This window comes from Bidens hawaiensis, unplaced genomic scaffold, assembly GCF_021521415.1.
Source record: "Bidens hawaiensis isolate Kalapana, Puna unplaced genomic scaffold, B.hawaiensis_p1.1 tig00002323_1, whole genome shotgun sequence".
In the NCBI taxonomy this organism is placed as follows: Eukaryota; Viridiplantae; Streptophyta; class Magnoliopsida; order Asterales; family Asteraceae; genus Bidens; species Bidens hawaiensis.
In genome coordinates, this window is record NW_027491125.1 from 1,726,774 (window position 1) to 1,750,802 (window position 24,029).

Below are 24,029 nucleotides of genomic sequence, written 5' to 3' on the forward strand. Positions count from 1 at the left end.
TTTTGACGCAAATAACATAACACCACAAATTATGTTGATAGAGGTAAAGACAGGAAGTAAAGTGTCATGGTCTTCACCAATCGATTTCCGCAACTTTAAATTGCTGCACAAAAAAAACAAAAAAAAAACTAAATTAGAGTATAAATGGCAATAGGTTTTGAATCAATTAAAATAACTCGCTCAAAGTGAAAGATGCCATTGTCAATATCAAAAACTATTACGTTGGCTCCCCTATTTTTGGCACCAAATGACAAGCTCTCCCTGCATCACCAAGCACCAGCACCAACGAAGACAAAACTGTTTCCCAGTAGGAGGAGGAGAGAGGAATGTGTCTCCATTCATGAGAACTCGAGCTGCAACTGCATGGTACCTTTCATAGCATCCTCAATTGCAGTTATAGAAGCTTCACAATCTGTATTATATTCAATCAGTTTCATACAATGGAAATACAAAAAACCTTCACCAATAATGATCCAAGTTAGAACTAATAATATATGTTTATCATGAGAAAAGTAACATTTGTTTATTTATTCTAGTGAATATTAGTATATGAGGGTCAAGGTTTTTCATAACAAAATGTGAGGTTAGGGTTGATTTTTTGACACGGATAAGAATGGGTTGAACAAATGAACCCGCCAACTTGACACGATTCACACCATTTACTTTGAAGAATATTAAAAAACAAGAGTTCTCATTTTTCAAGATTCATGAAACGATTATATAACCTGACCATACCCGTTTGAGCCAATATACAAATTAACCCATTACAACCCCCGATGATGATTCCATGTTATTATAATATATTATCTGCTTTTTATCAATCGACTGATATATTAATTTGTGTTCCTAAACTTAGGTTTTAGTATTGCATTGCAGAAAAAAAACGACTTGCTGTTTTCATTAGATTACGTATTGTTGTTTTTGTGTTCCTTAAACTTTTTGTTTCAGTTTAAAATGTTTATCCAAAGTCTACTATCTAATATGTTGGGCCTTCTCATAACAACATATAGAAACCGCATGGTGTCATTACCAAGTTACTTTCACTCTTGTTTTAAAGCATACATATTTTCTTTATCTATTATAAGTCAAGCTCATGTTTAATCATGGTAATGGATATCATGCAGATTCACAGAAGGTTACACAGGTAATTACCATATAATTAAATCTGCAGCTGACGCCTCCACACAAGATCGACCTGAACTTAACTTACTGGATTTGCAGCCATCAACCACGGTACTACATCAGAACCAATCTATCATTTTTTTAGGAAGACAACAAGACTGAATTTAACTAGATATGCACCACTTTTATAATTTTTCCAACTCTCTTTTAATATATTCACAACATGCATTTGTTTATGTTGGTAATTATAGAGTTGGTTAGCAGGCCAAAACTGGTTGGGTCAGCTAACATACCAAAACTGGTTGGGTCGGTAAAAGGTCAAAACTATCTGCGTTGGATAACAGGTCAAAACTGGCTCGGGTGACTAACTGGTCAAACTTAAGCTCACAGTAAATGATACGAGTCAAATGGTACATATAAACCATCTCAATGTTGTTTTAACAGTTGTGATTGCTAAATGGCTTATTTTGGTGCATATAGTTTTGACCGTTATCTCTAAAGTTTGTGTAATATGCATTTATCCTTATTAAGCATTTAAGGATATCCCATTATGAGGTTTACAATCATGGTCATATATGACCCAAAATTAGCCCAATGTGGGCTCGTAGGTTTTGTTCAAAATTGATTATAATATTTTTTATTTTTGTTAAGTTTTATGAATCTGATGTTAATTTGGGATTATAGCCCTGCTTGCGGTGCGCACATATGATGTATATATGTGTGAACCCTCGGGTGGGCAAAAGTGAAATTGCAATAATTTTGACGTTATTTTACTAATCTCGTGAAAATAACGTTAAAAGTGACGGACGGTTAATCAGGCATCATGTAGTGGCGTTGATAGCCGAATGACAAGGGTACATGCACCGATCAGCCGGTGTCCCGATGATTGAGTGCTATGTGCCTTATGTCCAAGGCTTGATGCAAAACTACTATCGAGCCGGGGGTCTCACCGGAAGCAGCCTCTCTATCCTTATGGGGTAGAGGTAAGGCTGTCTACATCTTACCCTCCTCAGACCCTACTATAGCTTTGCTATTGGTGGGATATACTGAGTACGATGATGATGATGATGGTGATGATGTTAATTTGGGATTATAGTGAGAACCCCTTTGATTTTATAGATCATTTAAAGATGTCAAGGTGGTTAATTTAACTCAATGGATTGAATCTTGATAGGGTTATATTTTGTTAAACTTAAACAAATCATTCTTACCCCCAAAATTAAGTTTAAATGTATTTACTTGATACCCATAAGTCAAAAGGTGGACAATAATAATGAAATTGGGGGCTGTAACTTTTCTTTTCTGGTTGTTTTATTATTTCCTTTTTTGTTTCTTCATAAAGAATTATGGTGTCAACACAATGTAATGTACAAACTAATGATAGTGCAGGAGAAGCACACTCTTTGTAGGTGGAAAAAGTTTTGTTTGAGGGCAAATCTGATTACCAGAAACTTGTGGTGCTTCAGGTAATTGAGTTATCATGTTTTTTTTTTCACCTTTCTTTCTTTGTCACTTTATGATAAAATGTGTGATGATTTTCGTTTCAGTCTGCAACGTATGGGAAGGTCCTTGCATTGGATGGAGTAGCTGTCGGGTTTGATGATCCATGTGTCAAAACTCTACATAGGCAATGGTATACATAATATATAACCTTTTGTTACTATTCTCATTATTTAGTATATTTTTCTAGAAGTTTTTTTTTAATTTATTTATAAATCTTCTATGAATTGCATTCTTGAAGGCCGCTCGCAAAAGGAAGTTATGATGCGGTTATAGTCGATTCTTCTGATCCCATCCGTATACATACTTGGGCCCACCTGCTTTATATAACTAATTTAATATGCTGGTATGGCCATTACTCCCACACAAGAACTTTTTGAAAAGCCGTTTATTGAATCGGTTGCTAAAGCACTTCTACACGGTGGTGTTGTGTGCACACAGGCTGAGAGCATATGGCTTCATGTGCACATAATTGAGGATATTGTTGCAAATTGTTGCCAAGTGTTTAAAGGGTCAGCTAATTACGCATGGACAACTGTTCCTACATACCCCAGGTAATCTTGTGCTCCATATATATTTTCAAATTTTCATGAACTAACAATATTACTATTATTAAAAGCATGTATACCGAAATATAAACACAATGGTTTTATTGGATTCATGTTCTGTTCAGGGAACCTAGATTTGATTTCAAGAACCTGATAGATAGAGTGATGACAACGGAGGCAAAGAAGTTCTACAACAAAGAGGTGATTATGTTAATAAAGTTTCAATTTTTTTTATGTTTTATTGGTTATTTTTGCATATTGTAGATCCACAGTCACCGCTGCTTTCTGTATGCCTTCTTTTGCAAATAAATTGATCGATGCAAAAAGCTCAAACTCATGGTGCAGAGATGGTAGCCGAGCAGGCCAAGAACCCGACACATCAAATCTCTTTAATGAGAAGAGCAACTACCGAGAACTGTTTTAAAATAACAGATCACGCCGAACGACGTGCTGAAGTTGCAAGATACTTATGTATGTGTATTAGTTTATTCACATGTGAAAACATTTAATAACTGCTCAGGTTTTTATGTATGTTTATTGTTTAGGCTTCTTGAGGTGCTTACACCTCAAGGGTCATGTTGAGTCGGTGGTGAAACTAAAGAGGCCCGATATAAATACGATTCAACAACATTATACAGTATGAGGAGTGTTTGATAACGGGGCGGTTTTCATAATGTTAGAAATGTATTTTATTGATTTGAGGTAGGTTGATGGTGTGTTTTGTTAGTTTTAACTCATATTCCCACCTTTTTAATGTCATGGACCAAAAAACCTTATAATATTAGCTTGATCATAAATCCTATTTGTCTTCAACCTTCATTACATACATGGATCAACTAAAGCATGCCCGATTGACTGCCTTCATGTAGTTTCTTATGTCCCCACCGCAACGCGCGAGCACACATACTAGTAATACTAACTTATAAACTTAATATATTGGCTTTCAGATGTTACCGTAAGTTTCATGAAATATACAAACATTGTTTCATTATTTACTAAGCCTTAAACCTCATTTCCTATTGTAAAATAAATAACGAGTTTTAACAGTGTTTCTTCCTTAACGAATAATAATAATAATAATGATAATAATAATAATAATAATAATAACTTAAGCAAATTAAATTAAAAATATGTTTTGTATTTAAATATTTTGTATTTATTTTGTAAGCGATTTAAGGTTTTATAATTACTAAAAATCATTGCTTTGAGTTCTGATCTACTGTAAAGGTGGAGCGTTAGCCCTAGATCGGGGCAGGGTGTTTCAATTATGGTATCAGAGATCATGTTCGTTTTCTGTCGAAAATACTTTTAAAAATAAAACCTATGGGGTAATGGGTAATACATCGATCAAGATCTCTTCCGTGTGCTTGTATTTTGTCCCATACCCGTTTGGGTAAACAATTCGTCGGGCGGATAAGACGTCGAAAGTTCCTTTTATTGAACCGTCTTCTCTTGTAGAATGCCTCAAGTTAGATGATCTACCCGTCATGACTCAAGTAAACCATCCCAACGTCGTACCATCAACAATGTGGTCCAAAGTGCAATTAATGGTCTACTCCCTAACCTTATGGAGACAGTTGTTCAACGAATGCAAACCAAGCTGCTCCCTAGCCTAATAAAAACCGTCAGGCAAGAGATCCATGCAGGAAAATATTATCGATTTCATGAAGCTTCTCAATCTCCAACACCACCCCGTTTCGCAACTCCCCCTCGATCCCCGACTCCTCCTCGATCGTCAACTCCAACCCGTGATCCAACACCTCCCCGCGATCCGACACCTCCCCATTCGTCACCAAAGGCCAAGAAAGAGGAACCATTGGTGTCTTCCGATGTTGACATTCCCAAATGGCTTTCTAGATTCCAAAAGCAGCACCCTAAGTCTTTTAGCTCTGCAAAGACACCAATTGATGCACATAACTGGATTTCTCACATAGAGAATTTTGATGTTTTGGGTGTCAATGACGAATTCTAAACAAGGTTGGCTGCTTATAAGCTTAAGGATAATTCAAGTCTTGATGGAGTTCCGTTAAACATGCTAGAGGAGGTGATAAGTTTGCTGCTACATTGTCGTATGATAATTTCAAAGCTTTGTTTTTCCAACTGTACTTCCCAATCGCTTTTAGGGAGGAATACATTCGTGAATTTGCCTCCATCAAACAAAGAGAAGACGAACCGATGACCAACTTTATGGAAATTTTCACAAGATTGGCCAGCTTTGCCGGTCCTACCGGATCCCCAAAAAAACTTGCCGGGAAATTGAAATGGGCATTATGTGAAAGGATGAAGTGGCTTATTGTTAACCAAGAGTTTAACTACAATACTGAAGTGGCAAATGCAGTCCAAAATCAAATCGCAACTCGAGCAAACTTCCACCCAAACTCCACCCTCGCTAGTAGGATAATAACTATGTAAAGTCCGTTGTATAAAATTTCTTCACCAACCATAACAAAGCTCATGTTGAAATCCTTAACTTAAATAGTAAAGTACAAACCATGTCATAATCTGTGCCTAACTGCAAATCGTGTTCATACAACAACTCCAACAAACTTAAAAATAAGTAATGTATCAAAATTAATCAACACCTACACAAATAACACAACCAATTAAAAATTCAAACTTAAGCACATGAAAATTTTGACGCAAATAACATAACACCACAAATTATGTTGATAGAGGTAAAGACAGGAAGTAAAGTGTCATGGTCTTCACCAATCGATTTCCGCAACTTTAAATTGCTGCACAAAAAAACAAAAAAAAAACTAAATTAGAGTATAAATGGCAATAGGTTTTGAATCAATTAAAATAACTCGCTCAAAGTGAAAGATGCCATAGTCAATATCAAAAACTATTACGTTGGCTCCCCTATTTTTGGCACCAAATGACAAGCTCTCCCTGCATCACCAAGCACCAGCACCAACGAAGACAAAACTGTTTCCCAGTAGGAGGAGGAGAGAGGAATGTGTCTCCATTCATGAGAACTCGAGCTGCAACTGCATGGTACCTTTCATAGCATCCTCAATTGCAGTTGTAGAAGCTTCACAATCTGTATTATATTCAATCTGTTTCATACAATGGAAATACAAAAAACCTTCACCAAGAATGATCCAAGTTAGAACTAATAATATATGTTTATCATGAGAAAAGTAACATTTGTTTATTTATTCTAGTGAATATTAGTATATGAGGGTCAAGGTTTTTCATAACAAAATGTGAGGTTAGGGTTGATTTTTTGACACGGATAAGAATGGGTTGAACAAATGAACCCGCCAACTTGACACGATTCACACCATTTACTTTGAAGAATATTAAAAAACAAGAGTTGTCATTTTTCAAGATTCATGAAACGATTATATAACCTGACCATACCCGTTTGAGCCAATATACAAATTAACCCATTACAACCCGAACTTTCCACTTCCTTATGTATCATCAGTGATGAAATAATATGGCATGGTATTGGTTAACAAGAACAAACAGATGTATCATATATCAGTTTACCATCCTATCTAAGTATTCATAAGCATTTATTTGAGAATCCCAGCTAGCCAAGATTTTCACCATCAATCAGATTGCTATTGGTTAAAATGATGCAAAATAGACACCTTGATGATTTATTAAAATATGGTTACCATTTCATACTCGCTATATATTCTTAGATATCCAATCGTTTAAAGACATTCTGGTAACTGCAATTCAGAATTATAATCATTTACAATATCGTCACCATTATGATTATTTACTTTCTAGCATCAAAGAGTAATCGAAAACAGAAGCAAATTTGGATAGAAAAAATGAAATAGGAACTCATAATTGCAATAATAAATCCATCCTGAAAGTAGGTTGGACGTAATTAGGTCTGTTAAAGTAATAAAAACAACAAATTACTCATAAATTTGAAAAAGAATTAAGCAAATATTATCTGAATCCATCGTATCAGCCACCGAAGGCGACGGGGAATGGCTTAATGAAACTAATTTTCATTCTGCTGGGGTTAAAGTGAGCAACAGCTGCAACGACATACGTTTCTTAATATCAATTTATGGGAGGACTGTTACAATCGGAAGAGAGTAAGAGTCGCCGGAGTGCAATCAATTTTCAGGCGATCCGATGATTAAGCAATCAATATTCCATGTGACAGGGAGATGAAAGGGTATCTATATACATTATAATCTAATATATATATATATATATATATAGTATCGATGTTTGCTTGTTTATACATGCCCTCTTGGCTTGATTCGAGTTTTGAGCGACAAGTATCTTACAATTAGGGGACAAGCGTCATTTACTGTTTTCCTACTGCTACCATATTTGTAAACAGTTTTGTTAATATTTAATTGTTTGTTTACTTGTGGAACAAATTATTTACTTTTCGCTATTATTTTTTCAAATGGATCTATATGAGAACCGGGAGCAAACTACATTTTCATTGAGACGAATCAACTACCAGCTAAAGATCAATCGCACACAGGAGATTTTTATAGAGGAGAAATATTCCAGTGAATCATCGGTATGAAAAATATTAGTTGTCTAGGGTAAATTCTATACTTTTGACTAAAACGGGTCAATGGCTCAAATGGATAACTTCTTTAGTTTTGGCTGAAATGGACCGAATGGGTAATTTATTTAGTTTTGGTTGAAACGAGTCAAATGGTAAGTTCTTTAATTTTGGCTGAAACCGTCTGCGGGTCAGAATGGATAATTTTTTGATTTTTGTGAAAACTGGTCAACATGGGGGGATTAAATATAATGGTTTTGAATGTCACTCATATTTGAATATTAGTTACATTTATTAAATACCATGTTTAACAGTGACAAATATATAGGTAATATATTGACTTGGTGTTTGACTTGCTTGTAATGGATTAAACTCATCCTCGGTTACGGTTATTAACAACGTCGTCTGTTATACAATTATAATTATTGTATCGTTTGATGTTACAACCAGCATGTTTCATATACAATCATCGCCTTCAATTCACCGTTACAATTGCTCCTTCAATTCTACGTAAATACCCTTTAATGTTCCTTCTAATCTTCTATTACATTCTCAATGATCTATATTACATTAATAATTTGGCGAGGACGTACCTGCGTCGTCTAACGTTACGACTTCGATTGTTTACGTAAGGTGGTTCTCATTTCCGCGACTTCTTCGGCTTCGGCTAAATGAATGGGAGGACGACACTATTTGATTTCATTTACATTATGTTTGAATGTTTATTGCATGACGATTGTTGAATCACACATTTTATATATATTTATATACGCAAAAACTTATGAAAGGCTCACCAACATGTGTTGTTGACATAATATATTATTTTAAACGTACTGCAAATTGATACGATGAAGTGACAGGACAAGAAAATTAGTTATACCTTAGGATTATTTCAATGAATAATATTTGTTTTATTTAGATGTGATGTTATTTTTGTCTCATTATCAAACTATTTGTGTACTTAGTGAAATTATGAAATAAAATAAATATATTGTCACTATTAATAGTGTTACGAGCTTATGAGTGATCTGTACATTTCACCCCGGCGTATTCCGATTAAAGCCGGGGTGTTACAAATTTATATGTATCAAGGTATGATATCCTCCCATTCAAATCGGCCCATGTATATGCTACTTTAGGGTTCTATGTGCTTGTTTATTAGCAGTATTGTTTTAACACAATTCATTTAAAATTATGATTATTTATAATGAATTGAATGTTCTTACTTTATGTCAATGTTTGATTTTCAATTTTCTTGCTTTGCGTTCATAATCTACTCTTCATTTGGTTTTGAGGCTAAGGGGATCGAGGGACCTTCTTTGATGGCATTGGCAAGGAAATGTTAACCGTCACAAGCTTTATGATATTGCCCCTAATCTCTGTTGGCTAATGTTCTGTGTTTTTTATTGTATAATTAGGTTTATGTTAGCACTACATAAATTTAATTAAATGTTATTTCTATTTCATGCATTCTTATTTTTAACATTTTTGGTTATTTTGATTTCATGCATTCTTATTTTATTAGCATTGTCAATTTTGGTGTACCCATAGCTCTTTGGTTTCCTAATAGATGTTTTGGTGAATCCATAGATGATATGCGATGGATTTTGAAAGTAAAACTAAATCAAGTTGTTGGATTTTGTTTACTGATTGTGATTATGTGTCTTATTTGATAGGAATTACTTACTTTACTTTCTTTTTTTATTTTTTCTTCATTCTATCATGCTCACCACATGTTTGATTAAATGTCTAATTTAGATGTTGGTAAATTGTTGTCTAAAGGCCCACAAAATGGTCATATGACGAATCCAACACCAATTTTACATGTTGAAGATCAGTTTTTTATTGATGTTAAGTTGGACGGTGTTGTCATGTTAGTATATTCAAAGCATGCCAATATTCATTTGGATGATGCTAAGCCCAAAGGGTTTGTCAATGAAGTTGTAGAGCAAATTGCTTATGTTGATCGTATAATAGTAAATAAGGTATCTGTTAGTATATTATCAATGCAGGCTTATTTTTGGATTGGTATATTATCAATTGATAGAAATGAGGTCATATACCGCATGATGGGGCTTTTTATCTATTAAATGACGGATGGCCAAGAGATTTGTGTTCCAGGTGACGTACTAATGTTAAAAATGAAACAACTATCTAAAACTGTGTTATGTAAAACTATTTAATAAAATGGATGATTAAATAAACCTGCCTTGCCTTTGTAAACAGGGAGTGGGGTCACCAGATTATGATATATTACTATGTTAACTACAACTGTAACATGGAAGGCGCCTTAACGGTTTTCATTATTTGTATATGGTCGGTTTGAAAAAAAATTTAGTCCACCCCTTTGACCCCTACTCATTTTGGTTAAAAGCGGTTGTAACTCTAATGAAACTGACCTTTAACCGGTTATTTCTGACCTGAACCAAAATATATATTTAAAATATCTTTTTTTTAATCCATCAGTTTTGACCCATACCTGTTCCGACCTAAAGTCGTTATGACCTATATTACCCCTAATAATGTATTTTATTTTACTAAAAGTAATGGGTATATGGGGATGACAAATAAAAAGTGGCTAAAATTTGGTTGTTGAGTCCATCAAAATATTAATACAAAGGAAAAGGCATAATGGGAATTACAAAAAGTTAATAAAGACTACGATCACATTTTTCTTTTTTGGTGGGTTTGACTTTTTTAATTGTTGACTTTTTAGTTAACCTTGAAAAAAAAATTCAACAGAATGTAAAAGTACTTAATTATTTAGCTTCATTTTTAGCAGCATATTTGTGTGAGTTTTCATCTTTTAATGATATATATTCGACATGAATATAAGATGGAAAAAAAAGTTTGTTACGTGGACTTTTTTAATGTTAACGATCGTATGCAGTGTGTGGTTACATTTGTGCAGTAAAATGTATTTTTTTTCAAGGGCCATGGTGAGGCTTTTGGGAGCTGAAGCCAAAGTCTTTCATTGATAACAATGTTGTATACGTGCTTTATTTATAGGATTAGTAATACTATACGTTTAAGTCCACTTTCTACAAACCAATATTTCTAAAAAATATATATGATTTAAAAAAGTTTATGCATACATTAAAGTTGGGGTAACCATATATCAAAGTATATTTTTCTATACACACATGCTATACTGTTATTATTTGATTCTATATATTTGTTTCTTTGAGGAAATGTTTGCAATTATGTTGTTGATGATATTCATTATTATTTTGTAATTAAGTTGCTTTCAAGATATGGAAAGAAGTTCTTGTGAATTTGCCAAAAATAGCGTTATTAAGATAATTCATTTATTCGAGCACCATATACATATGTTAAAAATCTTCAACATACGTGGATCTTCTGGATCAAATTTTTACTTGTCTCAAAAACAATACCGACTCTTTTTTGCATTGGTAAAACAACATATACCTCAAGAAATAAGCTCAGCTCATATCAGTGAGGTTCAAGGCATATGGTTTATGATGTATAATGTATTATGTAGCGGTAACACATTTTATTCATAGTTTCATACTATGAGTGCCTTTGTTATGAGTATGATATATAGATTATAGAATCCAATGTTTTTAGGCAGATTTTTGCATATGACAAAAGTAGTATTGTATTGTTCGGGAATAGGTTTTTGGCAATTGTTCACAACTAGAGTTTTACCGGGCAAGTTGTTAATACCGGGCGGTGATAAAATCCAAGCGTTGTCGTTTCAAACGATGAGGCGGTAAGTCAACGCGAATTTAGTCGGCTTCGTTTACGTGCGCTATTGTAACAAAACTAAATCCAAAAATATATAAAAACTGAGACGGGCCAATGGGGTGATGTCGGTTGTTGAAACCCGACTGTTGTCGATCCCGGTCGTTGAGGGGTGAGTCTACGCAAATTCAACCGGTTTCCGCCACGTTCATTACGGTAGCAGGACTAAAAAACAAAATTAGCATTCGGTCAGTTTTCATTACATTTGTTACGATACTGGAACTAAAACAAACGCGGTGAGTTACGCGAATTCCTTCAGTTTCTGACATATTTATTAAGGTACCGGAACTAAAACAAAACAAAATAGATACAAAACAAAAACAAATTTGGCATTATATCGGTTTTCTTTACGTTCAAATAAGGCAAAACAAAAAAAATGCGTTGCACCAATAAGGTGGCACAAAGTAACCAATGACGTACTTACGGCACCAAAATGTCTTATTTAAATTAACACTTTAAAGATATACAAATAAAACAACTAAAAAAACCAATATAATTTTGTTCAAAGAAAGGAGGTTGTGAAAGAAAACTCTATTCGAAGAAAGTTCTCCACAACAACAACAACAAATTCCAAGAAGTTTTCAATGGCATGCACCTCGAACTTGCATGCACAAATGCACAAAGAATCCTTTCATCCTAAGCTTTTAGAAATTTACCAATAATCAACCCACCAACATATCATAATTGTTTAACTACCAAAACAATTTACATAAAAACAAAACAAAACAAAACAAAACAAATAATCAATAAAATCTTTGTGGTACCAAACCTTCTAATTATACTATATATGTATAATTACGTTTACACACCAAGTTTTTTTTTTCTTTTTATATTTCACATTTTTAAATTAGAACACATTTATTGTATAATATATACCTTATCTAAACTACCATAAAAATATCTTAATGAATGGTGGGTCAATTCATGAACAACTAACTCTTAGTCCCCTAGCTTGCTAAGAACTACACAACATCAAGACCACGAGAGATGACTAAAAATTACACTTTAGACATTCATGGTATGTAAACAAAAGTTCCCCTCCCGTACGTGTCTAATATTGGTACCATAACAAACCGAATCACTACCAATCAAAATCCAGTTACGTCCGCCGCCGCAACGCACGAACTCTCCTACTAGTCTAAATACATTTAAAAAAAATCACAACCATTTATCCATTCACATATCTTTAGATTCTTTTTTCAAATAAAAGTTTGAAGATTGTGTTACCATACATGCGAACAAAACCTTTTTTTATTAAATATTTTATTTTGTAATCTTACAATTAAATCGTGAACGACATAAACACGAGCACAATAGATTTCCATTTATATATTTTAGTAGTATTCCTGTAATGCTATTTATTTTCTTTTAAACAACAAATGTTTCACGTATTCCTATTTTACACTAATAATATTAAATTATGCTACACCTTTGCATATCTAATAGGCATTTGCAAATGCCTCTAAAGAGTGGATTCTCCACAAAATTTTCTCCCTACTTTTAACTAAAACTCATTCTTTGTCCACATGTATTTTTTTATCTTTTATTGTTTACTTTAATTTTAATTAATTAGTTAATTCCAAATCTGTTTATTCTCTCTTTCTTCAATCTCAATTGCTCTGATAAAATATCCTTTAACCTAACGATTTCATAACAGGCGGCCGCTGATCTTTAATCATGCATTCGTCATCAACAAATCATGTGTTAATCATCTATATATTCAATTGTTTTCAACATCAGAAGAACAGAAACATGTCATATTTAAAACCCAAATAAGTTGATTTATTTCATCTGTTATAGGGTTTTCAGATCTGTCGTTCCTCTTTACTCCTTCAATTCGGATGTTTTAGGAATCTCCTTCATTTCAAACTGTTCTAGAATCATCAATCTACCTCATCCGTGTTTCGTCTGGTTAGGGTTTTGTTAGATTATTTTTATTTTTTATAGGTTCTTGCTCTATGTGCTAAATTGGGTTGACTTAAAACGATTCATGAGAATTTTGCTCTTATCTTATCTTTGATTTTTGTTGGGAAAGATAGATGCATGTTGGCTTCTTAAGGATTAAATAAAACATATTTTATAAGTACTAAAAATAATAGGTTTTGTATTCGTTTTTGTTGTGAATAATTTGTTATTGCAATGTTTGATTGTAGCTTCTGTGCAACGATCATCTCAGTGATGATTAAACATGCAAAATTATTTAGTGGTACTTCAAGTTGTTGGCCTATGTTAAAACATTGGTTACTTAAAGTCTATAAAAGGTATAATTTAATATTGACTGATGTATTTAGAGTTATATTATTCAGTCAGTTCTAATAATCATGCAATTAAGACTGTAAAATTAGTGTAATCTGTAACCGTGTGATGCATTTATATTTATATTAATTGATTGATATACTAGGGGTGTTCATCGGTTCAGGTTATTCTGTTTGGATTGGTTTTCGTTGTAATGTGATGGTATCGCCACCACTATAACTCACCTGCCACCACCACCGTCCGCCACCGCCACCGCCACCGCCACCATCCACAATCGTCTAACACCATCGTCCACCACCGTCAACCATCACTGTTCACTTCCACCGTCCACCACCCACTACCACAGTTCGTACACCATCAGTTTATTTTTACACTTTACAAACGTTAAAAAAACATAAAGCCGTCTTCCTGTGTATAGCAAGAGGTTTGCTCCACCTCTTTTTCTACATATGTCTGTAGATGTGGTTCATAAATTACAACACTCTGAAAAAACAAAAGGAGGAGCATGTTTAATCACTATTGGGTAATTTATCAATTAATAATATGTGTGTGTATGATTATATGTTTTAATTGTGTGTATGATTATTTGTTTTAATTTGAGGTGTGCATAGAACTCAATTAACTGACCCATAACCAAGTTAATCGAACTAGAACATAAATCAATGGGTCAATGTTGACTTTTAATAAAAACTCTATGGTCCCTTATTTTTATTTTCGTAACCAACAAGTGACCCACGTATACACCCATATATATATATCACAAAACTTAATTTCCTAGACTTCCTAAATGCTTAATTTCGTATTCTTCCTAAATGAAATTAAATGTCGTATTCTTTTCTTTTGATTTTGATATTTAATTTAGAAGTTGATCAAATGTCAGCCAACATGAATATGAGGTTAGTTAAATAAGAAAAAAAATTGCTCACCGCGTAGTAAGTGTTAATTTATTTAATTTTTTGGTTATGATATATTTAATTTTGTTATATTATTGTATGGTTAATGATAACAGTTATTCTGCCAACCAGAAATTTTTGAAATCAAGTGACGAAAATAGTGTGATTTGCTCGAAATCACAAACCAAAAATAACTCGATATAAATTCCTGATATTCAACCAAAATTAACTCGATCTAAATTCCTGATATTCAACCAAAATTAACGGGATTTACCAAAAATAACTCGATTTAAAAGCCTATAAAATCATACCATCTCTTAGGTTTTCAAATACACCATACTCTCGATATATCTCTGACGCCCGTTCATCGCTTCGAACACCAATCGAGGTAAACCGATCACACCATTTTACCCGTTTCGTTAATCCAAATATGTTGTACGCTCATTGATGCTATTGAATGCAAATTTTTGATTCAATATTTTTCAACAACTAGCTTGAGACCATTGTGTTTTGAAAACTACAATTAATATTTGATTTATTGCAATGAGTAAGTTTTAAATGTTTTTTTATTAATTGTTACATATTAAATGAATAATTGTATAATGATTAAGCAAAGTTGAGAAATATTTTTCACTGTTGTCCAATATTAAATTAAATATTGAATCAAATATTTCGAGTTTTGTGGCAATTTTGTAAGAAAATCAGAAAAAAATTGCTCCGATTCACACATCGTCTGGTCCGTTGGGCGTAACTGTTTCTTTGCCCACCTCTACCTACATATCTGATAGCATATGAAACACGTCTGCTTTTTTGGTATTATTTGATAGTATCATTTACGTGATTATAATTGAATTTAATTAGTTACTATAATCTGTTAATTGCTTTAGATCGATATTGTTGCTGTGAAATATTGATACAAAAATTGGTGTGGTGCTGTGAAGAATATTATATATGGCCAGCTTTAGAATCACAAATACTATATGCACGCACAAATAAAGATTTTTTAATAATTCTTATCAGCTTCATACGAAGAGAAAAATGGCCAACAGCGGTGAATCATTTATGAAATCGGCATCCGATAAAGCTGTCGTGATAAAATCGTCTGCATCTAAAAGGAAAAGACAAACAAGCTCTGATCAGAGCGGTGATGACAGCGATTACAAACCTCTCGAAGAATCGAGAGGCGCTGCTAATCGAGTTTGGTCAAAAGTTGATGAAATCAAACTTTTAGAGTGTCTGAAGAAACAAGAAAAGAAAGATGACATGGGTAAGTTGCTTGAGACAGTTACCAATTCTTTGTCTTTTAATCCTACAAGAAGACAACTTGCCGACAAGGTTCGGAAGTTGAAGAGCAAGTTCACAAAAGGAAAAACCGCACCGCGTTCAACTGATGATCATATATTCACACTTTCTCAACAGTTGTGGGGGGTTGAGGGTAATGAAGTTGATAATAAAATTGAAGATGAAAACGAAGATGCCGAAGATGGTCTTGAAGAACTTGATGAGGTTTACGCTTTTTTAAAGAAATATCCGTACATGGATCGTTGCATAACGGATATGTATTCCCGTCTTAATCTTGGAGTTGATGGATGTCGGATGGTAAAAAGCAATATCAAGTCAAGTTTAATGACGGGTATATCTTCAAAAGAGCTGGGAGAGATGGAACAAGCATGGACCAAACATTATGATGAGGAGCTTTTACTTGTATACAAACGTCTCAAGCTTATGAAGAAACAATGGAAGCTACATCAGAGGGTTCACTCTGGCATCAAATTAATGGAGAAAAAATAATTATGTTGTTTATTTTGATTCATGTTTCCATTCGGTTAATTTGCTCTTTCTTTTATTGATTATGTTCAATGGATTAAACTTGGTTGAAAGCAAACGTACCTTATTAGTTATATTTACTTGTTATGTTAATTACCACATTCTTTAAAAACTTATATTAAGAATTGCTATACCCCCTTGAAATTAGTTAATGTTAAAAATGTACGTTTTTATATGATAATAGTTGAAATCACACATAATTTTCGTCATAGGCTAAGCAACACCAAATAGACCAAACTTTCTAATTTTGTTTATCCATTAATCGAAGTGATGAAAACTAGTTTTTAATTATATGGATGTCAAATCGTGTCTATTTCCAAGTGAAAACACGATAGGAAAAACACACGTCGCGGTTTCTCTGGTTCCACCCAATTTGTAACCGTGGTTATAACCGTTAAAGATGATCAATTGACCTAGTTAGGAAATTAGATTTCATAAGATTGGATTTTCAACCGATGGGTACAAATTAATTAGCTGCTGAACTAAAGACCATTAAAATGAAAGCTTCTTGATTTACTATATTTGATTAGCATGTGGCAACATCAAACAATTAAAAGCCGCGTATCGAATGATAATATATTGGCTATGTTTTCTTTAGAATCTGGACGAGTGTAACAAGCACATCTTTCCTTCACCTAAGATATGAAATTTTTGAGTTGAATCGAGTTGAAAAAAATAATCTGATGATCCATCTACATGTACACAATTGTTTATATCACCACCTTATACGGATAACAGGGATCCACATTGTCTTAGTTTTTTCAATAATGAATCTTCTATCTTTGAATCTTCTATTCAGAAATGATAGTTGATGTTTATATCACAAAACAGAGATGCAAGGTAACGAAAATCAATGAATTGGAGTGTAGAATCAGAATCCCGCGTGATGAAAGTTCAATGAGATTAGTCACATATAATAACTTATGCATGTTGTACATGCGATGAATAACACGGTTATGAATTTAGGTGTACCATGGTTCTAATTATTATTTTCATGTCCGGTTCGGCTGTTCATGTCAGGTAAAATCAGTATATAAATTTTATCTCCTTTCAAGTTATGAATGTAGGTTGCGAGTTTAATTGGGAGTATTCTTTTATCACTTTCATCAGAATCGTAAGAGTACATCTTAGATGGTTCAGGAAAATAGTTAGACGATTGAGTGTGAAGTCAATTGGAGTTTGGACGGTGACAACAATCAGCAGTTATTTGGTGGCTTGCTTCCTCTTATGTTTCTTTTGGCCTCTAGGAGTTTATTCTTGTTACCCATTCTGTTAGTACCACTCTAGTGTAATTGTTGGGAGATATTTGGCAGGTTTAGGTTTTCGCTCAAAGTCGGGGAGTTGTAAGGATAGACGTACTAATAATTTCTTTAATTTTGTCTGTCGTTTTCTTGGGGTTGGGACCAAAGGCAGTAACGGATCTAGACCAAAATCTCATGAGTAACGTTCAAAAATTTTTTTTATCGCATTTCCTTCAATGTAAGCGATTTTTTACCGTATTTCACACAGTAATCAATTTTTTTTTTACCGTACTTCATACGATAGTTTTGTTTAACTCGGTATTTGACCGATATCATCATTTTTTTGGGAATTTTTATTTAAAACGATTGTTAATAAGACTTTACCATTTCATCTTCCAAGTTCTGTTCTCTAATTTTATAAGGGACAAAATTTAAACCATAAATCCATAATCAATTTCAATTTACACATAAAATCTAAATCCCTAATCAATTACAATTTCTAGTTTATATTATCCAAATATCTAACAAACCATAGTCAATCATTCGATTGATACCAGTGGGGTGGTGGTTATCACTCCATTAGTAAAGGCAAAGCCTTTAAAACATTTGTGTTTGGAAGGGGGAGATCGTGGATTCATGTCCCATAAACAATTTATATAAGCAAATAAACAATTACCATTTTAAATAGAAATAGATTAATACCTAGATTAAGCAAGTAGAATTCATACCATGGAAAAGGGAATGAAGGAGCATCGACTGTCGGCTGCTCAGCTGCAACATGGAGGTTCAGTGACCCGAGGAGGGCATCAAGGGGTCGGGGTAGCGTGGGGTGGATGCAGCGACTGAATGAAACTTTGTTTTGTTGAATGTTGATGTCCGGCCTAAACCAAACGCACAAGCATAAGGAGCAACAAACACTGGTTTTATTTTGTTTGGGCTTAAATTTGGTTGGACTTTAATTGGTTTCGACTTTTTATTTGGTTGGGCTTTAAATAAACAAAGGTAACGCTATATTTTGTCAGGAGCAGAGAAATACAAAAATCGAACAAAACATATCAAATTTTGCACTACCGGCGAAAGGTAGAGGGGTAGCCGCTACCCATGATTCTAAACCAGGTCCACTGCCAAGGGCATAGCTTTCTTATGACCTGGGGTAGCACCTACCCTTGTTTCATTATTGGTTGGATTAATCAGATTAAAAACCCCATAATTCTAATTACCCTTAACCTCAATTTAATTTACCTTGTGGAACTATGGGATCGGGTGCTACAATTATGGAAGTATTACTGAAATCAATTTGTTGCAACAATTGGCCTAAATACACTTTCTCGTAAAGATCTTTTGGAAGGCCCATATGGGTTTTGGGAGTAAAGTGAAGGCCCATCTTGGGCTTAGTATTTTGCTAAAGGTCCACGTTGTGTTTAAATGGGATAGCCGTAGGCCCTAGATGTGGGTTTAGTACTACTGGCAATAAAAAAAAGCCCATTGTGTTCACTACTAGGGCCTTGTTTTGACCTAGTCTAGGGGACATGAAGACCCACTATGATGAGAATTTATCCAATTATCCTAGCGGGTAGAGGTACACAGAAAACCTAGACCGGAACCGGACACGAAATAAAAACCCGGAACCGGTTTTTTAATACCCGAACTCGTACCTGACCCTACCCGTAGGGTACGGATAGAGTATGCATTTCGGCACTAAAACCCGAACCCGAATCGGACCCGATTTGTACCCGGTAATACCCAAAAACTCGAACCGGTTCCATACCCGGAACCGGGTTTTACCAATACCCTATGTATACCTTAAAAATACCCTTAAAACGTGCAATCTTTTAAAAAATCCAATCTATACCCGAAAAATACTCGGAAAAAAACCCGAAAAAACCCACAAATAGGGTTTTTTCAATACCCGAAAATAGAGTATTCAAATACCCGGTTCTATACCCTACCCGAACCCGATGCATAGGGTATGGTTTTTAGAGGCAATACGTGGACCCGGACTCGAATACGACCAGGTTTTTACCAATACCCGATTTTCTAATACGTGATCATACCCGAACCCGATTTTATACCCGAACCCGGGTATTTGAAAAACCCGATTTGTGCACCTCTACCAATGGTAACTATTGTTTTTAGCTTGACTCTTGAGTTAGGCTTTGTTGTGTGACGGTTTTAACAATGTTGGATGCTACTTCGACTAGGTCCATTAGTTTTTGGGTTACTAGGAGAAGTAGAGGTGTGCACAGTTCAGTTAATGGCAATAACCGAAATCATAACCGAACATTTCGATAATTAAAAAATAATTGTTCAACATTTTGATTATTAAAAAATAATTGTTCTGTCAATCGGTTATTAGATATTACTTTGGTTTGGTTTATTAACCGCTAAACCGACGATCAAGATAATGAAGATGAGGATGAGCTTAATTTTCTTGATGATGATAGCGAGTGATTCTTAGGTTGTATTATTAACAAAACAATCATAAAACCATATTAATACGTTATCAATCCCACCCACTAACCGCTCTAGCCAGGTTATGAATACAATGGTTTTCACTTGTTTTTAGATTGGATTTCAACCATAAAAGGAAAATACAATTCTAAAAGAACAAAAAAAGAAGAAAAAGAAAAAAAAAACACTTTGGTTTTAAATAAAATAAAAAAAGCTAGCCTACAAAAAGCAGAAAAATCAGGTTTGACCTCTGATTTGTAGAAAGAATGCTAGTGTAAGGCCCTGGTGTCGGTATCCTACTTTAACGTTAAATTTATTCATAAATATATTTCTAAATGTTATATTTAATTAAAACTTTTCGCGAAATAAATAAAACTTCAATCATTCATACATAAATATTTAAACTTAAACATGTCTTTAAAGTTCAAACATCATAAAACATATAGTTTCAAATCTTCAAATGTCAGCTTCTTTATTCTTCAACCATGTGTGCTCCTCAAGCCAGCTGTCTCATTCTATTTGTCTGATCCTTGCATACTAAAAGTCAGCTACGCTGAGTGAGTTATAGTTAATAAGGCAACATACATCACATTCACAAACTTACTTAAGATACATATTACATACTTTAACATGTTTACCTTTCTTACATATATACATATACATACATTCATTCTTACTTTCATACGTTCATTCTTTTAACTCGTACATTACATGCATAATTACCTATACGTTTTAAAGAGTATTTCGCCGTATAACCTTCATAGATATTGTTTCGCCGCATAATTACCTATATGTTTTAAAGATATTAAATGATTTAAAAATAAAAAATTCCTACAAACACGGGCTGGGGAGAATCGAACCTGCGCCCCCAGCCGTTTCTGGGTTTTAACATTAACGGACACAACCAACTGCTCCAACAGATGAGTTGATTAAAGTTTGTAAATAATAATACGTAAACAGAAGGCATAAAACCCAATTCATAAACAAACCCTAGCAAATACAATCGATTAAATCCGTTATATTTGTTTAAATTAATCATAGGATTTTTATAGAATGCATTAAGACGAACTGGATTGTATAAACAATTACCTCGTACGATGTTAAATTGATGGTTTAATTGCTCGTTATATTCATCGGCCAAGAAGGGGCAAGAACGCAGATCCAACAACGACAATATAATTGATTATGGGGGTTTGTTAGGTGATCGTCGTAGGATGGTGTCTGTGCGATTAATCGAATTATGATGATCGTTTTATGTACATTCATAAACGGGTTAAGCGGCTTCGACAATATCGTTAATATATATCAAAAAGACATTGTTTCTTAATTTGTTAAGTTGGTTAGGCCGATTAGAGTAAGATGTATAACGTACAAGATTCAATTCCAAGTTAAAGCCGATAATTGAGGTCCAAGCTATGTAAACGGGTCGTTGGTCGAGGGTTTGGATCCGGATCTTGGATTGGGGTAATGAGTAAATGGGTTAAGGGTTATATTACTTAGATTTTTGCAGATAAATCCCTGGTCTTTGAGCATGGATACAAAATATGGGTTTAGTTTAGTTTTTGGGTTAGATTTGAATATAAATCAAAGTTAATATATATATATATATATAATAATAAACAAATAATAATAAAATAATATTACTCGAATAACGTGATATTTCTCGATAAAATTTCCCGAATTCGAAAAACGGCTCGGGTAACATAAATCTGAAAAACCGAGTTGTTACAGTCTCCACTACTTTATGGAATTTCGTCCCGAAATTAAAGAATACTATAACAAAACCATTAAAGTTTGAAGAATTTTTTTTTAAAATTAATCATAGCACATAACTTTGAATAGTTAAAATAACGCTCCAAATGCAGATCCGATAAGAGCACTTATATATAGGATGTACCAGCGGCGTATCCACCATGTCCTTATCATCTTTACATTTGTACCGTTATCCCAACCGCTTCCAATTCTATATTATGGCACACAATCTTACGCGTCATGATTTCCATGCGAGGACTTTGATAATTATGTTCCGGACCATAATTATTTAGATCGTCGAATGGTCCACATGATTCGTCCCATCGTTTGAATTTATAAAACCTTGAAAATATAATTTTAAGGATAGAAATCCTTCAGGGAAATGAGTTTTAAGTGAAACATATTTTAATAGGCAAAAGTTTATAGTTTAGTTATTAAAACGGGGAAATTTTATATAACCCTTCTAATTTTTTATTATTATTATATTTAACTTTACTCGATAGACATAACAATAGGAAATCTTAATTTAATAATTTAATAAAACGTTAATCCAAACATTATTAAGGAGTCGATACAAATCAGAAAAGTTAAATTCGAGTAAGATAGAGTACGACGAGCGACAAAGTCTTATAGTAGTTTAAATCTTCAGTTGCGCCTGACTTGGAACCTTGAAGCTTGAACGTCTTGGACGATTTGATCCATAAGAGCTTGAGCAGATTGGATAATCTGAGAGTACATATCGCGAGGAGGATTAGGGTCTCCTGAATGATAGCAAGTACAGGTAGTAGGGGCATCTGGTTGAGCATGAGTGGTAGGCGGTGTAGGGCATGTATATGCAAGGATGATCGACGCGATTACATTTGGTGCAAAAACGACATGAGGATTGAGTCGAATGATGAAAATTACTAGTGGGCAATACGAGTGAACACCGATGGAGAGTTTCTTGCTCGGGATACTTTGATTTTGTCGAGTTTGATAATTGATTTGATTAACAACATAGTTTTTATAATTAGACTTACGCTTGTTGTTGTCGCGAGGATGAGTATGAGTAAATGAATTAAAATTTCAATTAAGGAAGTTAATGAACAAGTTTGAATTGGTTGCATTAATGTTTTGAATTTGAGTTTATATTTTAGAGGTTGCAGCAGTTAACTCATTGGATATACACGAGTTGGTCAAGAGAACTCGACGATTGATGTCGAGGACGACAGTGATTTCTTATATTAGACATTCTGTGAGGACCAAAAATAAAGATTTATAAGATGAAGGATGAGTTGAGGAAATCATTTAAATAGTACAAGTTTAATTGTTTTATAATAACTTTTCTTTTTAAGAAATGGGGGATTCGTATCGTATCATGAGGAATAAAGATAAAAGTTTATAAGGTAAGGGGTATATAGCGTAAATAGTTTTAGATGATGTGGTCAATATGATTAAAGTGTGATGACTACATGAAAAGATAAGTCAGTTTAAAATTTAGATTTTTATTTAATTAAGTTTACAATAAACTAACGAAATATAAATTGTGGATGTTGGCCTCCCATGAGCTTTCCATGGCAATTTGATGGCCCAACGAACTAACGAATAAAATAACTGAGTTGGACAGCCCATGAGTGTTACATGGCAATTTATTTGTCCCAACTAATTAACGAATTAACAATGCAATTGTAACATCACGTAAATTTCAAGCCAAAAATGTCAAGTTTCCAAAATGAGGGGACCAGTTTTGCCAAAATCCAAACCCCAGGGAATAAAGTGTAAAATCTGTTTTCATGACCCATCGCGCTACGCGATGGATCAAAGGGGAGCCCCATCACGTACCGCTATGGGGTATCTGACACGCAGTGACACGTGTGCCACGTGGCACACTGTGGCAGCGTCTGCCGCCACGTGTCACCACGTGGCAACACGTTCGCCACGTGGCGCGGTGCCTGCCACGTGTTGCTACGTGGCAAGCCTATACACTGATTCATCAAGCCTACGTCGTGGTACGCGACGGGCTTGCTAAGGGACCCGTCGCCTAATTTCAGCCCTATAAATAGTAGGCCTGGGCATTCACAATCTCACACCAAATTCACACACTTTACTCTCTCACTACTCTCTCTCTAAACCTCGAAAAAAATACGTGCTATCAATCCACCTCGATTAATGTGCCCCGAAACCTCGATATTCGTGC

At 34.2% G+C, this 24,029-nt stretch overlaps 1 protein-coding gene, 1 long non-coding RNA gene and 1 pseudogene across 2 annotated transcripts; all 3 read left to right on the forward strand.

Annotated features, from left to right (window-relative positions):
• Positions 1-1,063: 1,063 nt before the first annotated feature.
• Positions 1,064-2,732, forward strand: LOC143617438 (uncharacterized). Its single transcript, XR_013150834.1, has 3 exons — positions 1,064-1,233; positions 2,507-2,588; positions 2,670-2,732. It is a non-coding gene; the product is annotated as an uncharacterized LOC143617438 (long non-coding RNA).
• Positions 2,733-2,752: 20 nt separating this feature from the next.
• LOC143617660 (spermidine synthase-like) lies at positions 2,753-3,872 on the forward strand (annotated as a pseudogene).
• Positions 3,873-15,620: 11,748 nt separating this feature from the next.
• On the forward strand, positions 15,621-16,373 carry LOC143617668 (uncharacterized). Its single transcript, XM_077090151.1, has one exon. It carries the CDS (start codon positions 15,621-15,623, stop codon positions 16,371-16,373), a length of 753 nt encoding a protein of 250 aa, XP_076946266.1.
• Positions 16,374-24,029: the final 7,656 nt, after the last annotated feature.